Source organism: Meleagris gallopavo, chromosome 1 (genome assembly GCF_000146605.3).
Source record: "Meleagris gallopavo isolate NT-WF06-2002-E0010 breed Aviagen turkey brand Nicholas breeding stock chromosome 1, Turkey_5.1, whole genome shotgun sequence".
NCBI lineage: Eukaryota > Metazoa > Chordata > Aves > Galliformes > Phasianidae > Meleagris > Meleagris gallopavo.
In genome coordinates, this window is record NC_015011.2 from 177,147,836 (window position 1) to 177,170,046 (window position 22,211).

The following is a 22,211-nucleotide window of genomic DNA, read 5'->3' on the forward strand; positions in this document are numbered from 1 at the left end:
CCCTAGAAACATAAGGAAAAGTAGTAAACTTATTGTCCTGATTAAATAGAAATAAAGGAAAGAAACTGTTCTGATTTCTTTTAGTAAGATTATCTTGCAATCCTCTTTTAGTTAATTGCCCTTTAAAGTAATTTCTCTAGGAATGCTTCAAAAGTTAGGTGCATGGAGTAAAAGCATAATTCCATCCATAATTGCAGCCTGCTGTAGGTAAACCTCAAATCAGCTTTCTTCACTATTCTGATTTTCCTTGACAGCAGAATGAAAGCTTGAATGCATCTGTAAATACATGAAGGTCAATTTGTGGCATTGTGTATGAGGTCTTAGTAAGTCTGTGTGTTTTGGGGAGTTCCAAATGTTACATTTTATGGCTTTACTGAAAGTTGCCATATGCCATGGTGTGACTTGAATTATGATAAGACTGTATAGAATATCACAAAAAAAGTGAATCCACACTATTTTCTAAATGTTTTTCTTTTTGAAATTCAGAACTTGTGTTTTGGGGTGAAAAGATGAGCAGTATATAGGAAGTAATGTTTAAATTTCTTCAAGAATATGTTGTGCCACAAGTTTTTTAAAAAAAAAAAAAGTTTGAGATGAAATGATAATCTGTAATTTAATAACAATTTCTATTCACAGTGTGTTAGAACAGCACAAACTGACAAAAGAGCAATGGGAAGAGAGAATACAGAACTGGCATGAAGAGCACAGGGGAATGTTAAGGTAATCACATACAAAATGTTCCAAGACCTATAAGGATATTTCTTATTATTAAGATGTGTTTTGGGTGATGGTGTTTTTGCTTGGAAACTTCTTCTGCTCTGGCTGGCATAAGCAGTTATCAAAAACTTCCGTGGAAGTTTGGATGAGAGTTGAATTTCCAGTTGGATTGTTGGCTGCCTATGTGATTTCTGGTAGGACTATCAACTGCCTTTGTAGTTGCATGCTTCTAAAATACATTTATTTCTTTTCTTCTCAGGCTGAAAACACAAAGTGCAGAGATCAAGCTGTATTTGAGTGTAGGATGTAAAGTGCTGCAAATACTTAAATCAATGTACATGTGAATTTCCAAGAGATGTTTGCTTCCTAACTAAATTTCTCACTAATAAGTTACTCTGTAGTTCCCCTATTCTTACATTTTTATTTCTGACTTGCCTGTATGATGCATTTATCTTTTTTCTTTCTGTTCTTTTTATCAGGGAAGATTCTATGATGGAATACCTTAAGATAGCACAAGATTTGGAAATGTATGGAGTCAACTATTTTGAAATAAAGAATAAAAAAGGAACTGAGTTGTGGTTAGGAGTTGATGCATTGGGTCTGAATATTTATGAACATGATGATAAGTAAGTGGCAAATACTCCTTTTTACAGTTTTGTCCTTGGAGAATCCTACCTGAGATTATACAAAAGCATATGTTTCAATAACATCTAGCAGAAAGGGGTATCAAAGATCTTCTAATCTATGTGGAAGGTAAAACATTCCAGTAGTTAACTTTATAAAAGAAATAGCAATTAGAAGAAGTGAATGGAGTTCTGTATAAACTTAAATTGATGTTGCTAAGTATGGATATTTGTAGCAAGACCATTTTGATATAGCTTTTTTTTCCTGTACTTTTCACTCTGTTAAAACTCTTTTAAGTCAGGGTGAAAAGGACGTTGAGAAGCTGAACATTGTGTTTGAGAAGTTTGCAAGAATTGCGTTTAAGAGTAGAGCAAGAAGAACTTTGGTATCTAAAAAGGAAACCTTCTAGACATCTAGGAAAATAGATGGATCTTCTGTTGTGATAGAGATCAGATTCTGCCTTACTTAGATACAGATAGAGCTGAAATATACAGAACTTAGTCTTAATGCTGAAGAGCAGACTCGTTCTTTTGTTTCTTTTCAGACACTTCTGTTAATGGTATCTGGTCTTTGCAGTGCTTTCACAGTGATTTAAAGTAAAACGTGTCAAACACCAGATCAGAGCTGTCATCTGAACTGAAATGACGTGCTTGGATGTATATGCTCCTTAACAAAATTCTGTGAGCCTTAATTGCCATTAGATGGCAACATAACTCCTGCAAGATGATGAAAATATTCAGGAAATGAATTTAAGAACTATTTCTTTTCAGAGTTAAAAGTTTGCAGTTGGTGCAGAGCATTGTAACGGCTTCTCAACTTAATTCTACTTAAAATGCAAGTGGATGAAATCTAGTGTGAACTTTGGAAATTAATGAGATGTATCTTACAGCTGAATTAAACTGAAGTACAGCATTACTAGAGGCTGATCTAATTTCAGTCTTCGCAACGTTTAACTTTTCTAAAATTATATCCCCATTGAAATAGTTGTCCATTTCTCTGACGAGAAGATTATCGCTGGCTGATAAAGAATCTTGGTATTTGGCATGTATTCAGCTTGTATTTAATGGTAGTAGAATATGTCAAAACAGAAGTTTCTCAATTTCTTCTGTTGCAGTGCTATTAGAATATGAAACTGACTATTACAAACTAATCAAATGAATATGTGAAATTGTCAACTAAAATATGCTTAAACTGTTGTCTTGGTAGGTTTTATAAATGTAATTTAATTGTGGCAGTGAAAACAGGATGAAAATAAGGCTTATGTGTCAGTGGACATTAATGAAATGCCTATCTTTTTCTTCTTTTAATGAGAACTTTTTCTCTTTGAAGGCTGACACCCAAGATTGGTTTTCCTTGGAGTGAAATAAGAAACATCTCTTTCAATGACAAGAAGTTTGTTATAAAGCCAATTGACAAAAAGGCCCCTGTAAGTTGTCTGTAGAATAGTATGCCTTTTTATGTGAAGGGTTTCAAGCCTGAAGGAGCCTGCTTTGGTACTATGGCATAAGAAAATAATTTTATGCCTTTTTGTGTTGGTAGAGTATTCAGTAATCAAAAAGAAATTCAAGTTTTGAAATGCGGTACATTTATTTTCGCTCTCTTCCTTCTTGTTGACACTTAAGATTTCTTTCTATAAGCCAGCTAATGTTTTGTGATGAATTGAAAAGCTGCTCTGTAGCATGTTGAATTCCCTGCACTCCCACCTCTTCTTTTTATTTTGATTTTTTGCTTGGATTACAGTAGCACCTTCCATCAGACTCTATGAGACAAAACATGAAGTTTTTTGCATTGAAACACAGAAAATAGTGCTGCTTTTTAGAAATTAAAAAAAAGACTAAAATAGCTAACCTGTACATAGAGGAGCACCAATAGGCTTTTGAATTTATCTTATAGGCTCCTAATGGTAACTGGATTTTGGAGGAAGAGTATAAAAACATTGGTAAACTTAAATTTAACAAATGCAGTAATACTTTGACTCTTGTTACAGCTGAGTCTTTCAACTGATGGATATGTGCATATTTTTCTAGGATTTCGTTTTTTATGCACCTCGTCTGAGAATTAACAAGCGTATTTTGGCACTGTGTATGGGAAATCATGAATTGTACATGAGGAGGCGGAAACCTGATACAATTGAAGTGCAACAGATGAAGGCCCAGGCTAGAGAGGAGAAACATCAGAAACAATTGGAAAGGTAATTAACAAACTTTCATGAAACAGAAGGAAAATTCTTCTATCCTTTTCAGAATACTAAGTCATAGAATATCAAACATCCTAGCATTCTGGAAAAGACATTTCTTTCTGTGAGGTGTAAGCAGGTTTGCGCACTGGCATGGCTCCCCTGTTCTAAAAGAAAGCCGTGTCCCTTTGGAGCTTTCAGCATAGTAATAGTAGCTCTACCGTTGTTTCTCATTAAGTTTTTTGTGAAACATTTAAAGTTTCTGTTGCTTGATTCTTAGGGACTTTTATACTCTACATGTGAACCGTGAAAGCAAGTTTAGCAAAGAATGTAACAACTTACCTTTTGTGTATTCAAAAAATACAGTGACTATTTCTACCCCAGATGGAACATGCAACTTGTGTGAAATGCAGCTATAATCTTGGCTTTACCTGGTTGGGCCATAACTAGGGCTGCTAATCGGTTCTGTTCATAATTCTTTACGTACTATATTTTGAAATGAAGAGACTTAATTATTATGTTTGAATATGAATTCAAAACATTGAAAATTAAATATTTCTTTATTATTTAAGTAAACTGAGAACAAATGCTTCCGGAATCCTCAGGGCAGAACTTAAGAAATGTACTTGATATTTAAAAAAAGCCTTTTATTATTTTCAGGGCACAACTTGAAAATGAGAAGAAGAAGAGGGAGATTGCAGAAAAGGAAAAGGAAAGAATAGAGCGTGAAAAAGAAGAATTAATGGAACGCTTAAGACAAATTGAGGAACAAACAATGAAAGCTCAGAAAGGTGAGCTCTCACTGCTCCTGGATTTGTTCTGTCTGATAACACTGTGTAGTTCACTTGGGTAGGGCAGTTCCATGGTTTGTGTTTGTTTTTTTCTTTGTGGTGTTCTGCTTGCTTTATTTTTGAATTTATTTTAATAGCAAGGCAAGATAGTGGTGTTTATGCTTTAATTTCAGAAGAGCTATTCTTTTCAAAGTTGAAAGTTGAGGTAGGGGGGTGTTTTCTTAATATAAAACCGATTCCTAATATAGCAAGAGTCTTAATCTTAATTTATAAAAGGAAATTAAACAGCATACAGTTTAACTCAGATTTAAGACATGCTTAAAGTGCTGAAAATCTGAGGCTGGGGGAGGTAGGGGGTCTACAATTATTCAGAGTAATTTCTACAGGATTTTGTTGAATTTAGCTTTTCATTTGGAAGTTCCTTATCCCTTTATTTTCCCAATCCCTTGTTGGTGCTGAGAACTTTAAAAATTCAAGTCTGAATGGACTTTTGTGAATAAAACGTGTGGTTGGTAAACAGTTTTTATGTTGAGCTATTCTGTGCAGTCACTATCTCTACTGCTTTCCCTCTCCTCTTATAGAATCATAGAATGGCCTGGGTTGAAAAGGACCACAATGTTGATGTAGTTTCAGCCCCCCTGCTATGTGCAGGTCCACCAGACCAGGCTGCCCAGAGCCACATCCAGCCTGGCCTTGAATGCCTCCAGGGCTGGGGCATCCACAACCTCTTGAGGCAACCTGTTCCAGTGTGTCACCACCCTCTGTGTGAAAAACTTCCTCCTGATATCTAACATAAACCTCCCCTGTCTCAGCTTAAAACCATTCCCCCTTGTCCAATTGCTATCTCTTTTTTTTTTTTTGCTTCAGATTTGCTTTGTATTCATAAAAGTTTCATTCTTCTGTTCATAACCGTTGGCTTCAAGCACGATAAAGGCAATCGCTGTCTGTAGCTATGCAAATATGCCTACACTTTCTCTAGCTCTGCCTCCATAGCACCCAGTATTTTGGTGCAAAACAGGCTGGATACATCCAGACAGACAACACAAAATCTGTGCCCTGGAATTGTTGAAGGGAGATGTTAAATTTAGAAGTGGAATGCATCTAGTAGGGCAAGAAAGTCAGAGATGTGTTTTCAGTTCTCGGCAGTGATTTGTTAGTAAGTTTCACAAGTCTTTGAAAGGTATGTAGTTTGACTAAACATTTTTCACCAGGCACTGAAAAGGCACTTCTGTTGGTGTGAAGGGTACATATACCGGCTGTGCATTCCATCCCTTGCTTAAACTCCTCATGCCAAAGCTTCTCTGAGAAAAAGGGTTAAACTTTTTTTTTGGTTGACTTTGTTTTAGATTTTTGGTGAAATAAGTTTTATGTTTGCTTTATTTAAAAAGTTTGGGTCTAAATTTCAAATAAACTAACAAAAAAGTGATCTTGGGCAAAACATTCATCAGGGAAAATGTCAACTGAAGTATTTTTCGTGGAAGTAGATGTTAAGGAAACTTAAAAATGAGCAGTATTTGCAAAGCCACTCTGACTTGGTGACCGTGTTCCAGTTGCTGCTTTTGCAAGAGCAGGACATAAATGTCAAAACCATGAAATTTTGGAGAACTTAAACAGGAATTGCATCGTAGCTTAGAGTTCTTGAGAGCTGTGTTTTCAAAGAAAAGTCAGGAAGCATCTCTTGTCTCTAACTGTTCTGAGAATGTCATTCAGAGTGGAATACAGTATCATTTGGAATTATTTCATTAAGTTAAACCGTGCTCAATCTTGATTGTAATAAAGAAAAATAAGACTCTTACTATGTTAAAGTTGTTAAGCGCTTTATTTGGAAATACCTTCGGTAATACGTTACTATGATAGAAATTGTTTGTTGTTCTTTTAATTTAACAACATACTCTGGAGAAGATTGTTCTAAAGGAAAGAATGTAAATATAAAGCTATCAAAAATAAGTAAGAGGGGAAGGGGAAATAATTTCTCAATTGTGGTAACATTTATAGGCAATATAGTCTATCCAGTGTAGTATGTCATACACGTTACTAGCCTGTTGAGCATTCTTTTTAGAGATGGACTCATGTTTATATAAATGGTGCCTTTGTTCTGTAGTTAACATGGTAGCTTAGTGTTCTCCATCTTCACTGGGAGGATTTGTCTGTTCAAAGTGTTTTTAAACATTGGTGCATTTGGTTTAGTTTTATAGGTACTGCATTGTACAACTCACCATACCTGTAATGCAGTGCCCCTGATTCGGGCCTTCAGATTTTTATTATTAAAAAAATAATTCCCTGTTCAATTCTTCCCTTGAAATTACAGTACTGACAGATTGTTTTCTCTTAACTCCCTTACGTCAGAGTTCTGCCCTTTAGCTTTCAGTATTTTCCTAACCAGGCAGCTAGACAACTGTTATCCCTTCCTTGGTTTTGATTTTTCCTTGTTGCACTTCTTGGAAGTCTGTTCTCTGATCTCTCAAATGGATCTCAGTCATTTTGCTGGAAGTGCAGGTCTAGAATGTCAACTGCATTTAAGATAATCTTGTAAAGCATTTCAATGGAGTAGAAGTCTTTGGCTTTTTTGTGGTAACAGGATGATTTAATATATGTAAAAACTCATCTGTAGTGATTGGTGTGTTTATATATATCTATCTATTTATTTTTATCAGGAAGCTGATAACTTTCTGCAACTCTGAGCTATGAGGTGAAATACACCCAAAGTGTGTATGAAAGACATGGAGTGCATCTTCAGGGGATGTGCTGGCAGTTCTTAGCTTAAGTCAGGCTCACTTGAGGCAGTCTTGTAAAGCTTTGTGGTAGCTGTTATCTGTGTTACATACGAGTAAGAATGAAATAAAGATGTGTTGCCTGCAAACTGTCCCTTCGGCAGAGCTAGAGGAACAGACCAGAAGAGCTCTAGAACTGGATCAGGAGCGAAAACGTGCAAAAGAGGAAGCAGAGCGCCTGGAAAAGGAGCGTCGAGCAGCTGAAGAAGCTAAAGCTGCTCTAGCCAAACAGGCAGCTGATCAAATGAAGAACCAGGAGCAGCTAGTAAGAACCTTTAATCTTGCATTGAAGCAAATGGAAAAACATAATTGAAATTTGTGTTGGAATTTTGGTTACGTCTGTTTTGTAAAATGAAGAAGTATGTGAAGTACCCCATGCTTTGTTACAGACTGTTGTGAGACTTCAGAAAAACAAAACAAAAAAAACCCAAACCTCTTAGGTTTTACTCTGCTTAGAGCATTACCTTCTGTGCTAGATGACTCCTTATTGAAGAAGTATTGTGGTAAATGAGAAGGGAATGAAAATTTTATAGGAAAATATTTCTCAACTGTAGAACAACTTTTGTTAGTCTTTAAACTCAGCACACAATGCTTGAGGCGAGATTTATCTTAACAGTACTGAGATTATCATCTAAAGTCATCAGCTTTTTGTTCAAACTGTTAGAGCTGTGAAACAGTGCCAAATGGTAATTTGTAACTGCAAGTCTTTATTTCCCAGCAAGCTTGGAAGTGAGGAAGATAGATTATTCTGCATCCCAGACAGTCTCCTATCAGACAAAAATACTGACTCTCTCTGTCTGTCATACATGTTTAAAATTTCTATTTTTAATAAGCAGAGCAGTGATGAATGATAAATGACTCTCTTCAAACGTTCTGCTCTCTTGCACTGCAGAGCTGAAGTGGTATTGAACTAAAACTTCTACCCTGTTTGTTTTTCTTTTAGGCAGCAGAACTTGCTGAATTCACTGCCAAGATTGCACTTTTGGAGGAGGCCAGAAAAAAAAAGAGGAGGAAGCCTCAGAATGGCAGCATAAAGTAATGAGCTCATGTTGTGGGAAGTCAGACCTTAAGAGAAACTAAGGGGGATAACTGCAGAAATACCAGTGAAATTCCATGGGATTGGGTCTCATTTTCCCCTCAGGCCTTAGAGAAGCTTTTTTTTTAATTTGAAGCCATTTTGTACTTATATTTAATTCACAGATGAACAGGAAAGGGGGGATTCTTATCACAAATATATGATCAGAGATTTAAAATGGCTTTCTTTTGTGGGGTGATGGATTGAAGCTTTGTGCTGGAAAAGAAACACATTAAAAGGGAGGTGTAAATAAAATAATAATAAAAAATCATGACTGGTGGTGAAAAGATGGATCAGAATTGGAACAAAGGCACATAAAACGTCACTAGGTTATAAAGCAAAATTCTCAGCTCTTCTGTGGCCACACTTGGGGCACTGTGCTTAGTTCTGGGCTCCCCAGTAGAGGAGAAACTTGGACGTACTTGAGGCAGACCAGAAAAGGGCTACCAAGCTGATGAAAGAACTGAGGCATCTCTCCTGGGAGGAGAAATTTCTCAATTATTTCTTGTGAATTTTTAACTAGTTTAAATCAACTTTAAAAATACTGTCTTGTTTACTGTATTTAGGCTTTTGCAGCCCAGGAGGACTTAGAAAAGACCAAAGAAGAACTGAAATCTGTGATGTCTGCTCCTCCTCCGCCTCCTCCCCCACCAGTTATTCCTCCAACAGAGAACGAACACGATGAACATGATGAAAACAATGCTGAAGCCAGTGCAGAACTGTCTTCTGATGGTGTCATGAATCACAGGAGTGAGGAGGAACGGGTAACAGAAACACAGAAAAATGAACGTGTTAAGAAACAGCTCCAGGTAACGAAGACATATAGTTCTATCAACATAATTCAGGCTTTGGGTTTTTGTTCTTTATTTTTAAAAGGTCTCATTGAAGTTTGGTGTGCCAAGGAAGTACCCTTCTTACCAGTTACTGGGTTTTATTACTAATTTAACAACCAGTATCGTTCATAGTGCTACAGAGCAGAATAAACGGAAAGGCCAGCTGCAGGATTATGCTTTGTAGCTTAGAAGTATTAGGATGTTGTCACACTGGACAGTGAAGATTACAAGTAATTGTATAATGGCTGGGATACTGAACGTTGAAACTTAACGCTTTCCTTTTGAGCTCTGAAATCTATTGATTAGTACGAACAGATGCTTGCTTAATAGTATTTGGGTTTATTTGCTGCTGCTCACAGACATCATGAAAGTAGAGGCTGAAATATTCCCCTTGAGGATGAATCTTATTTCCCTGAAAGAGCATTTCCTCTTAGATCAATCTTATCTTTCAAAGTATAATAATCTAATGTTAGTGGTGACAATTTGCCATGTTATGAAATATCTGTTTGGAAAGTTGCTTCTTTTTCTGGCAGCAATATTTTAATAGCATGATTCCATAATGCATCTTTTCTACTTGCCCAGTCACTGGCAAAATCAGGGAGATGAGTGTGCTGTCTTCAGTCAAGCAGAAATAGAAATAACGTAATCTTCTTGTTTTATCTTGCTGGTCCCTCTGTTCTTGGATGTTAGGTTATGAGGTGGTTTTTGTTTGTTTGATGCTCACATATCTATAAGGAAGGAATCTTGTGCTGTCATCTTCTTCGTTCTACAGTCTTTTTGATAGACCTTACAGCTTTAGTTACTGAAGAATACAGACAGTGTTTCATTGGTTGACATTCTGGAATCCCTGTCCAAGCAGTAGGATAGGTATTAACAGAAATTCCAGAGTCATGAAAAGATTAGCTAAAGCACTTAAACTCAAATATTTTATTCAACAGGCTTTAAGTTCTGAGTTGGCCCAAGCCAGAGATGAAACCAAGAAAACACAAAATGATGTCCTTCATGCTGAGAATGTTAAAGCAGGCCGTGATAAGTACAAGACTCTTCGACAAATCCGACAAGGCAATACAAAGCAGCGTATTGATGAGTTTGAAGCAATGTGAGAGCTGTTATTTTGCATATATGTTCCTCGTAAAGCTGAACCACCAACAGAGAAAAAAGCAGGCCTTTGCAGATTTGATGGATTGCACCCGCTTTGCCAAAGCACTTAATACCAGTTTGACTACAGTGGTTAAAGACAAATTTAGGGGAAGCTATTCAACAGTAAGGCAGTCTGCCATCCCTAGCTTTGCAGGGGGAGGGTGTGGAGAATAATAGCATTTTTTTTCCCCATCATGTCTTCAGTTTTGTTGTTTTGTAGTTTTTTTTCTTTGAAATCTGATGTGAAGTGTACGATGATTGACAAATGTACATACTGCTTAAACATTAAAGAATAAAGGAGCTGAACCAAAACTGGATAGGTACTATTTCAGGATGATGAAGTTTGACATTAAATTTTTCAATATAGGTACACCATGAAGAGTTTGGTATTGCTGACTTTCAGTTTCTTTTTTTGCCTCCCAAATTCGTAGGTGTTTCATGTCCTGTCATCATTGATGGTTTTCTTTGCCTACCTGTTCACAAAGGTCTGGATGGCAGGTGGTAGTTCCAGATGTTTGTCTAAATGGAACACTACCTGTAGGCAGCACGTGGCTGCTGATAGGCTGGAATATGTATTGCTTTTCCCTAGGTGATTATTTTAGATACCCAAAGTGTTTAAATGCAACAAAATGCAAAAACAACAACAACAACAAAAGCTTTGTATGCTATTTGCTTGTAATTATTTTATTTGCAGTAGGGAGACCCTGGACCTTTCTGGCAAGGGAGCATATGAAAACATCAGTCCCAGGGAGGGGACAGTATCCTACCTCACTACTACATACATGATGACTGGTCCTTCAAACACCATGAAAAAGCTCTGTCACTATACAGTAATATCATAAATTCTAGGAGCCCTTGTTCCTAGGATTTTCTTTGACATTAAGATGGAATTATAGTGCTAAATGCTGTTTAACTGCCTTTTGTTGAGCTTAAATTGTAAAAGCATCTTGTATTTTTTTTAAAGCTGTAACCTGTCACTGGTATACTATCTTCTGGGAGGGGTGTAGAAAGTGCATATGAATTAATTCGGTGTTGGATCTCAAAATACAAAATGAAAGTTCCCAGAATTGGAGTTAAAAGTATTTATAGCTTCAGTTTTGAGTGAAGCTAGTATTGTTACTGTCATATCTGATGTCAGATCATTAAGTCCTTTCCTTCTTGAAAAGGAGACTTGCTCCTTTTTTCCTTTTTTTTTTATTTTATTTGAGAAATCCTAGGAAATGAACTTCAGAAATATCTTCACAGTTAATGTGCAGATGTTCCTTCTGTTAGAGTACCTTAGTAAATACCTACAATGGAAGAACCCTGCTTTCTCTGAGGATGGTTCAGCTCTTTTCTGTTTGATATTATGCACTCATAAATTTACACTTATCTATTAAAATTTGCCATTTTATTAAACATTTTTTCATGCACAATAGGTTTAATTTTCTTATGAACAGTCCAACTAAGTTTTTTTTTATTTTGCAGAGTTAAAGGTTGGCTGTGTGGGGTGACATCACGAAATTAGAATAAAAATACATTAATATATTTTTGGTTTGTGGGGCTAAACATATCTCGTTAACCTTAGGACTGATGTGCAAATGGTGTACACGTGCTTCAGAATGCTGCTTGGTGGAAGCTGGTGTTTCTACTTGCAGTGCATTGTAAGTGTAGTTGCTGTTTCACGGGCTTCATCCACGAAACGTGAGCAGTTTCCTGAAGTGTATGGATAGTTTGCCATAGCAGGTGAAATACTGTGCTTCCACTGAGTCCTTGTTTTTCCCTGGGAAGTGTGCACTAACATTGATGCATCAGTTTCAGCATTGGGGAAAAATAACAGGAACGTTTGCTGTTCATAAACCTACGGTATATAGAGTAGGGCTAAATGGATTAGATCCATTTATAAAGCTGTGTGATTTTTTTTTTTTTCTAAAAACAACCAGGAACAACCATTTGTAATACAGATTTTCACAGTGAACAAAGTGGTAATAGCTGCTGTCAGCAGCGGCTGGGAGCGCTGACTGGTGCAGGAATACTAAGAGTACATTGAATGATTACTTGGTGAAATAATTTTCCACGTGCTTTTTCCTTTAGCATCCTGTTTTGTGTTGTACAATTAAGCTACAATTACATCTACTATTTTGGATAACATTCATTGGTTAACAATAAAGAGATACAGTAAATTTCTCTGAGGTCCGCTGTTGTTATTTAATGCACTTTTTTTCCCCCAAACAGCTTTGCTGAATGTATTAAGCTTTTCCAGAGCAGTGTAGAAGTGTTGGTAATCAGTCTTTTGTTTCACAAGTCAAATTGAAATGTAAAAATAAAATTTCTTAAATTGTATCCTTAGGGAATGATATTCCACTTATGAAATCAGCACATACAGTTGGGAGGATGCACTGGTGGCTGTTGAGTCAGAACAAGATTTGAATTATCGGAGCAAATGGGTTCTGTTGAAGAGTAATTTGGCCACATAAGAGCCAAATGAGTAATGTGAGAACTTTCAATCACTGCCTACACATTGTTTAGCCCCAGGATAAATTAAGTTTAATTATAGGTCACTGTCTTGTCTTAAACATGAAGAAACTTTTTTTTATGACTCTGCATATCATAGTAGGCGATGCTGTTGAATAAACACAGGGCCTGCATTGTCTGTAATGGCAGACTTGTGCTTTGTCATCCTTCTGTTGCCCTAATAGAAGGGCAGAAACAGTTCTGTACAAAGTATGCAAAATACTCTGCTAAGCAGATGTCACCTAAATTAGACCTCCTTTCAGATGACGTTTTATTCCATCTTGCAGTTGCCCTTGCACTCAAATGCAAGCACAACCCTTTTTATTACTCTATGTATTAGAACTGTTGTGATAAATTAAAGCACTTGATACATTTAATTGGTATTAGTTTTATACTTCCTTCTTGGAGCCCCTTTTGCTGACGCCTTAGATTCAAGTTCCTCATCTGTTAGCTTCTGCGTGGGAATGTAACTTAAGGATGTTGTCCTTGGAAGGGGAGGTGTGTGCTCTGAGAGGGTGTCTTAAAGGTAAAAGGTATGCTCTTGAGGTGGAGAGAAAACAACATAGAACAGTGCTACTGTTTACAAGCCATGCTAATACAATCTTTTGCTTTTGAAAGTGAGCTTCCATACAAGCATGATTTTCTGTGTGGAAAATACAGAAAACCTTCAGTTCTCATTAGACACTAAATTTGTTTCAAGAACTGGAGGGTTTAATGGAGATGAGAGCGACCTGTGGAATAAGCTGGTTGATGCTAGCATTCATAAGTGCTTTCTAGGTAGGAATACCAACGCAAGAAAATACAATATCTTCCTTTTGAAAGAATCTGATACAGTGTTGACTTTATTCATAGAAATTGTCCAGTAGTGTAATGTATTTAGATAAAATTTTTCAGGAAAATGTGGTCAGCGTTAATAGATTAATATACAGACAGGCCTTTTTAACTCTTCAGAGCATATCTGCTAGCTGTGTTAGGGGTGCAGAGGATCTGCCTCCCACCTGCTGTGCTGTGCCAGTCTGGGCGAGGAGGTGGTTCTGGCTGCCCGCCCTGCTGGGTGCCTGCTGGGCAGCGTCTGCTCTGCCCAAGGGGCTCCACGGCAGCTCCCCTGCCCATCACTTGGTTGGGTCTGGGGAGCCAGTCAGCAGCAAGGAGCATCTCAGGGCTGGAGGGGACAATGTCGTAGTGAAGGGTGGATGTGACCGAGAAAAGGATGGCTAATAAAAAAGAAATAGCACGTGTTGAATTAGGATTGTTAACCTGAAGGCTTGTTCATTTGTGTCCGGGACTCCTCAGTGTATTCTTGCAGCATCTGTATATTCACTGTGTGAGAGTTATTTAGCGAATTCAGCAACTGATTTGTTAGGGTTTGCATTTTCCATCTCATAGAGCTGAGCTCAGATCCGCAAGCGTAGGCCAGCTGACTGAGTTTTTTTTTCATTTGTGGAGTCTATCGCTTTTGTTCAGTTTACTGTCTGTAGGTTCTACGTTCTTTTGAAGTGAGATTAGAGAAACTTTGAGTCGTTTTGCTTTTTTTTTTCCTTCCCCGGGAGTGCCAACGTTATCAAATATAGAAGCTTCATGTAACATAAGTAGACTCTCAAAAACAAAGTCCCCCAAAGCAATGACATATCCTTCCTTCAAAGCTCCAAAGCACCACGTTTCTTGTCAGTAAGAGGTCAGTGTGCTTGCAGCAGTGCCTGCAGTATTCCAGATGTTCAGGAGGAGGTAGCTTATGGCTACATGGCTCATAGCAAAGGGAGAGTTAGCGAAGGAATGGAATGTCTGGAACCTCTGGGATTCCATTAGGTGCTTCTGTTGGCTTTTGTAGACAACGCGTCAGTTTCTGTTCGTAGCAGTAGGCGTTAGGCGGCAGAAGAAACAAGGAGAGGTGGAAATGCACATCAAAAGAGATGGCCTGATTGATGCAAAGGTTCCTAGTGCATGTGGGCGTAACAGTTAAAGTTCCATGTGCTCTGTGAGAAGTGGATCAGGTGAAAAGGCATCAAGTTCAGAGGTGGGACAACTACGTGGCTCTTGTTTGTTTAAAACTATCCTGTTTACACCAGAGGGCTTGCTATTATCTGAATAATTTCTGAAGGCTTATAGGAAGCCTGCTGCCCAGCACTGAGAGATCTCGGAGTTCTTTAAAACCTTGTGTACCCAGCCTGACCACTGTATAGCTGGTTACATTTCATCAGAAGACATGCTCTGCAGTCTATAATTTTACCTTCTGCAAAGAGCACTTCTGATGTCACAGGATGTGCTGTGTACGTGCGCTGTTCTCGCTGCCCCATTGCTTGTCCCAGCAGTGTGAATCCCACGTGTCCCCATGTGAAGCAGTGATCTCATGACAGGCTCTGAGACTGCATATGAGATCCCACAGAGTTCTCCTTATCAGGTCTGCAGCTCCCTGTGGCCACAGCTTTTGTACTTCTTAATCACCCCCATTTCTTCACTAAATTTGATACAAGATTTAACATCTTACTATATAACATCAATAGTTTTCTGCTAAACTGAGCTTTCAATAGAAGGCTGATTTCTGTCAAATGTTTCCTTAAAGTATGTTATCTTGATGAGTTGAAATAGTCTAGGTTTACTTTTATCTAAGCAACACTTCTAATTAATTAATCTCTATGAATATGGTAATTGCAGTCGTATTGCCAGAACAAGGTTCATTTGCATCAGGGCTGAAGCTGAAAGCTTTTCTGCCAAGTGCACTTCAATCTTCGACGCAGTAACTAATATGGTCAGGTTGCGGTTGGAATTGATGATCTTTAAGGTCTTTTCCAACCTGAGCAATTCTATGATTCTAAGTCTAGAATGTGCAGGTAAAAAACGCCCAGAGATCGCGGACTGGTCTGTCCTGTCTTCCTCTTCGTTACTGGGAATGAATCAATTTGTATTTGAATGGATTCAATGTTCTATGGATTTGGGATGGAAAAGCAAGGTTCACACATCAGAAAAGTTCTGAAACAAACGTTTATGCTGTTAATCTGCACCTCTACTTTGCTTCCTGTAATTGATAGTTCAGTTTAATTCATGTTTTAACTTCCTGAATCTCTTCTCTCGTGAGCAATGCTCCCAAGTGCCACGTAAACTTCCCTGCATCATTTGAAAACACAACTCTTTCTTCTTTTGCCTTTGGGATCTTTTCTACAAAGCATGGTAACTCATAGTTCTTAAATTCAGAACTAGTGCTGCTGCTTCTTGGAATAATCTCTGAGTTAATTTTGGCTACATGTTCTTGTACCAGGCATGCATGGTGAATTGATATATGCTACCTTATACAGAAATAAACATGTTGACTTTATAACAATTCCTAGTAGCATTCTGGAGAGCAAAAAATGTCAGAAAAACAAGCGTATTAATGCTTTCAGAAAATCAGAGAAGATACGAGTCACTGTTTCTACCCATGAGGCTCAATTGTGAGTCTAAATAGGTTGCTCAAGGAGGTTGTGGATGCCCCACTCCTGGAGGTATTCAAGGCAAGCTGGATGTGGTTCTGGGCAACCTGTTCTGGTGGTTGTCAACCCTGCACATAGCAGGGGGGTTGAAACTCAATGATAATTGTGGTCCTTTTCAACCCAGGCCGTTCTATGATTCTGTGAGCACTTGGGAGAGGAAACTTCGTTCTATTGTGTAGCTCATCGGTGAGGCTGGGCTGTGCAAGGGAAAGGACTGGAATAGAACCACGGAGTATCCTGTGTTGGAAGGGACCTATAGAGGTCATTGTGTCCAATCCCTTGACTCCACATAGCAGCACTCAAAAATCAGACTGTATGTCTGAAAGTACTGTACAAATACTCCCTGAGCTCCAGCAGTTCAGGACCATGCCCCCTGCCCTGGTGGGCTGCCTGTCCCACTGCCTCTGGGGCAGACTTTTTCCCTGATATCCAGCCTGGGTGGGATGGGCATGAGTGCTTAAACAGCAGGGCAGCCAGGCACGGTTATGTGGTGCTGCAGTTTTGCTCTTCAACCGAGCAGTTGTGGATGTAAAGAACCTACAAGGAGGAAACATGAACTCAGAAAGCTTTTCCTGCAGATTCTTGTTTGAAAGAGTCATGGCTGTGCTTTTGCCTGCCTTCAAACCTCTGCTGCAGGTCACCCTGATGGAAGCTGGCACTGATACCTTTGAGAAGTCACCCAATGGCTCTTCAGCCCATGCTTTTAGAATGTAATGGCAGGTGTGCAGAGGTTAAAAAATCTCTTACCTGACCATTCACCTTTAATAGTGGACTATGAAAAGGCATTCCTTTCTAAGAGTGACTTCTATATGATGCAGCTGACTTCATTTACATTTCTTCTAGTTTCTGAACTGGTTCCTGCTTCCCACCTTGTCTTACTCTCAGAGAAGAGAAAACCACACGTTTCTTTCTACAGTCAAGTTTCCTGTCAGTAATTCTGCTGTGCCCTGTTTCATTGACTGAAGGGTGAAATGGCTGTGTTCTTCCCCAGCAGTGGTACAAAGCTGTGCTGTGCCTGGGATGCTGCCCCTCGCTTTGCTATCAACTAATGGATGGAACTATTTTTGGTAGGAACAGTACTGTGGGGAATAGTACATGCACCTAACTGAACTTGGTAATTTATGTATTTGTATGTGTTTATATGTACATATAAAAAGATGAAACTGAAGATTTCTAATAGGCATCGGGCCTTCTCATGGCTGTACTGTGATGAAGTATGCAAGTTCTGTATTTTTTGTATGAATTTTTATCTTGAGTAGGTTTAAAAATGAAGCTTTTCAAAGCTAACAGTGTTTAAAAACACAGCTTAAAGTATTACAGTGTGCAGAGGGAGTAGGGTTCAGTTTTGCCCTTGATATAAAACTGAGGTTTACCTCCCTGTTTGTTTTCATCCTCCTGCAAAGCCATTCACCACAGAGCTCACACAGCAAGCAGCATCTGTGTGTTGTGCAGAGGGCTGGCTGAAGTAGTCGTGGCTGTGATTGAATGTTCTGCAGACACATGCTCTGCACTGGGTGTTTATGCACAGCACACCCTGTTTCAGCCACCCATGGAAGCAGTTCTAACACGGACCTACCGTCGTCACAGCAGTGATGTGCTGCCTGTGTTAATGAATTAACGTTGTGGAACCACCCCCGGATGGGTGTTAGAGTAATGGGAATGTTTGGTATTAAGGCTCTACTGCTACATATAAAAAACCGACTCTGAAATGTGATTGTTGAACAAAGTTGGACCTGGTTTTCGTGCTGAAATTCGGTGAAGTCTGGTTCTCCATGTTCCTGCAGGGGACTTGGCTACAGGCACAACACCTTTCCTCAGTCTTTCTTTGCTGACGCTCACTGATTCTCCTCACATCTTTGAAACAAAATCCGTTCAGACACGGAAAGTGGGAATGTGCTAATTCAGAGCAGTTACAGGGAGTGAACAGGGCTCTGTTGATGTTGCTACGTAATTCTATTTCTTGCTTTTGCTTCTATCTTTGCTAAATCTGCTTGATTTCTCTGTGTCTTTCTGTACAGGTTACAAAAGTACGATCTCTTGCAGCCCTTAGGATAGGAACGAGGTAGAGATCAACAGAAGACCTGGGGTCAGCCAAGGCCTGCTGTTGCGCCTCTAAATCTGGACAGTTTTCAGCACTTTACCTTAGGTGCTGCCTGGTCCACAAGGACTTTTCGGGACGGACCGGGAAGCACTGTTCCAACATCTCGTTAATGTTTGGTTCTCTCATGCTCTCTAGAAATCTTTCCTTTGTTGTCTTTTCCTGGGAGAAAATGAGTTCTTAGAAGTACTGAAGTTGTTTTCCCCCGTAAAACAGGAGCTAATACTGATGTATTAATCTTTAACATGTGATGGAACGTGTTAGAGTGAGCGGTGATGTGACCCTGCCAAGTGTTGGGGAACTTGAAGGCTTTGACCACTGTGTGGGAAGCCTGACCATATCCAGCCTGGGTAGAGCGAAATGAGGGTAGATACTTTCCAAGTTTTATTGGTTTTCTACACCATTTCTAATAGCCTTGATGATGCAGGAATACTGTCAGGTATTTTTTAATGTAAAACTACCAATTTGCTATGTCTGTACATACATTTCCAGTGTAAGAACCTGTTGCTATCTGCCTTTTGTATGCTATTAGAACGTGCATACTGTGTATACGTAACTGCAATGAATTGTGCACCCTGCACAAAAGCCTGAATAAATGGGTTTTAATGTTAATCTGAAGAATCACTATTCATTTGATAATCGGTCTTGCTAATGGTCAGATGGCACCGATTTCATTTCTCAGAGAACTTTTGTTTGTGGTACCCACCTGTAACCAAGTTATTGTCTATGAATGCTGTGATCAGGTATTGCAAAGAATAAATCATTCCTGAAGGAGAAGATGGGAACTGGTAAATAAGGGACTTGAGTGGATGGATATCTGAATTATTGGGAATGCCAAACCCTGAAAACTTCTGTGTTGGTCACATTGCTGTCACGCATGCTGGCTACTCAGACTGAGATTTGTGTGGATAGATCATCACAGCTCTTAAATGTGAGCCCGTAGATGCCATATGCATGTGTCTGAAATCCTTGGCCAAAGCTGCTGAAAGAGGGAGATGCTGTGGTGGTCCCCGAGGCTGCTGCTGAGCCTAGGTGCTGCCTTGGTGCCTGGGCTGTGCCTGCTGTAGTGCTGCAGGGAGCTCTGCTGTCTGTGCATTTTGCCACTCACCAGACTTGGGAGTGCCTCTGCAGTGACTGCACCTGGAAGCAGGCTTCTCAGAGAGCTTTTTTACTTCGTTTCTAACCGTGAGAGGTAATGAGGCACTTTCATGCAAATACATCTGCAAAATGCTTTTGAGGGCTTTATTTACTGCTGTGTTGCCTTTGCTCATCTCTGCTGTCCACGGTGTTTTATTGGTTTTGTTGTCAGCGTTCAGGTTCACTAGTGAATGTTCTACCATGCTGCAGAGAAGGAAATTGCTCAAGGCAGTGTGTTTTAGCAGCTTGAATTTGGGGGAGGAGGGGAAAGTGATTTTGTCATCATATCTTTGGGCTGCACGCTTACAGGGTAAAAACAGTGCCTCTGGTGAAGACCATGGGAGGTTGACCATAGGGATGAGCAGGGAAGATTTCACCTTGGATAGGGCTTTGTTACTGCTGGGATAGCAGGCAGGAGGTTACCATCAGTACAGGTCTGCTGATATGTCTGTGCAGTGGAGCTGTGTGCTGCCTGCTGGGTGTCGTACAATGAGGGAGGGAAGGTGGGAGGTGCAGACCCACAGGCAGTCATCGTGAAGGAGCTTGGCCTGCTCCCCAGGGCGGAAGCAGCGTGGCCTTTAGCTCAGAGCAGCGCTTCCCTTCCTCGTGTTCTCTCAGCAGTGCCCAGGTTTCAGAGCTCAGCTCCTCACTGCTTGGATCAGGCGGGGTAATAACACAACTTTACGTAAACACACGTGTTACTTGGCTTCTCTGTGTGTATGACTACATGTCTGCTGCTGCTTTGCTTTCCCTCATTCACATGCACTGGCAGGTCCCAGGTGCTGTTATCCCACTGACTGGTTCTCAGTGGCAGAAGGGTGGGATGGGAAAGTTATGTTTCAATAAAATCCCAATGAAGGCTTCTAGTAGGGTAATGATCCTGCTTGCCTGCATGTTGTGCCATGCTTACCCTTTCCATTTTTATCATGCTGATGTTTTTCTTTCCCTGGAGCAATTCCAAAAAGGCTCCAAGCACTGTGTCCTGTGTCTCCCAGCTTTGGGTGCTGACTAACTTCAGGTTGGGTGTGAGGGGAAATTTCTTCTCAAGAAGAGTGGTGAGGCAGTGGCAAAGGCTGCCCAGGGAGATGGAGGTGAGTCATTGTCCCTGGAGGAGTTCAAGAATTGTGAAGATGTGACACTGAGGGACGTGGTCAGTGGGCATGGTGGGGATGGGTTGGGGTTGGACCGGATGTTCTTTGTGGTCTTTTCCAACCTGAATGATTCTGAGATTCTATTCTAACTAACTAACCCACCTCACGGTGGGAGGACTCTGGTGGAGGGCTGAGTAGAGGCCTGGCCCCAGCGGGCAGTAGTCACTCTGCAAAACGGGGCAAGCCCAGGGCAAAAGGGAAAAAAGATTGCTTCTGAAATGAGCAAAATAGAACCTAAATCCAGGTGTGTATTTAAGAAATATGAATTGAATCCCACGGCCTTTGTGTGGCACAGGAAGGCTGAGTGCCCCACACAGCCCTGGCCCCAGCCCAGCACAGCTCTGCCTGCTGGGCATATCAGGTCACCAGAAGGCAGCAGCAGCCCCAGGTCAGCCCCGCAATCGGGGGATCTCTGTAATGTGAGCCTGGTCCACGTAAAAACCTGCTGCTAAAGCTGATCACCATCTCCTTGTCTCCTGCTCCTGTTGCCCACGCTTCACTGGTTCATGTAAATTAATAGTGGCGTTTAATTTCCTTTGTACCCACCTGCTGCTCTTGGCACACTCATCTGTGAGGGGAGGGGAAGAAGGGCTGATGGCGGCACCGCCTGGCTCTGGCAGCCCTCAGCCCCTGGGGCAGCAACTCCCACGTGGAGGTGGCTATGGGCCCGGGGCTGCCATAGGGATGGGGGTGATCCATCACTTGTTGCAGTTGTAGCCATTTCTGTCCCGTGGTGCTTCCCTATGCTTGGGCACGGCCTTACAGGAGCACCTGTGTGGTACTACAAGAGCTAGAGGGATGTTGCAGGCTGTCTGCTTTTGGGCCTTCAGCTCCAGCATAACACCTCTGTGGCCATTGAGAGCTGCTGGGATCCCTGACAGGCTCTTTTTAAAGACGTCACAGGATATGTTTTTAGCTTGATAACGCGTTCTTTGCGGTAGGCTTCCCAAGCTTACCTTGAAGGATGCAAACAGGCAAATCCCTGTGGGAGTGAGCCCCTGCCATCCTGCCTGACCCATCTGCTGGGCTCTGACATTCCAGGTTCACTCCAACATCTCCCATTGCCCAAAGGAGGCAAACCCACACTGCGTACTCAGCCAGGGTGCAGCAATGCAAATGGCTGTGCAGAGTGCTTGCATCAAGTGAATCGTCAGTGGGCACAACTGCTTAAGAGCGCTAGCTTGGTTTTCAGGCCAACCACCCACCCCATTTGTGCCACTCTCAGCCTCACTCCTGGCTGCAGGGCTGACAAGGCACCCAAACCCAGCAGGTCAACCCCAGCCCAGCAGTGCAATTCTGCACAACTTTCCACAGCATCATGTATGCTCAACAGTCTGCTTCCACAGCTTCTGTGGTACCTTTGCATTCATCAAATAACTTTGCAAAATTCTGAGATAAACTGCTGGAGTGATGCACTTAAAGATAAGTAGATGCGTAGCAATAGTTGAAGGCAGAGCAGCTCTGCTGGTGCGTAGTCTTGATCCAGATTCTGCTACCAATGACTGCCACAGAGCCCTAGCCCTCTCACCAAGAGAAAGGACTGGAAAGAGCCCACTAAATATGATTTACTGCCTTAAAAATGAACTTATGCTCTGTAATCACTGCATGTGTTTGAACCTCTCAGTTGTGGCACTGTTGGTTGAATTGACTCAACGGGAGCCATTGTGCAGTGCAGGTCAGGACACAGAGCTGCTATATGCTCTGCTGCCATCGATGCTGCTCTCAAAATTTGTATGTATGA

The 22,211-nt window shown here is 40.5% G+C and overlaps 1 protein-coding gene across 1 annotated transcript in view; it reads left to right on the plus strand.

Annotated features, from left to right (window-relative positions):
- The window catches only part of RDX (radixin), a 29,239-nt gene extending 16,946 nt beyond the window's left edge, over positions 1-12,293 (plus strand). The window contains 10 exon segments of the mRNA XM_003203440.4: positions 637-720; positions 1,197-1,343; positions 2,671-2,767; positions 3,369-3,532; positions 4,178-4,308; positions 7,184-7,344; positions 8,023-8,074; positions 8,077-8,114; positions 8,721-8,963; positions 9,926-12,293. Coding sequence (XP_003203488.3) covers positions 637-720; positions 1,197-1,343; positions 2,671-2,767; positions 3,369-3,532; positions 4,178-4,308; positions 7,184-7,344; positions 8,023-8,074; positions 8,077-8,114; positions 8,721-8,963; positions 9,926-10,090 — 1,282 coding nt within the window. The 3' untranslated portion in view covers positions 10,091-12,293.
- The last annotated feature ends 9,918 nt before the right edge of the window (positions 12,294-22,211 follow it).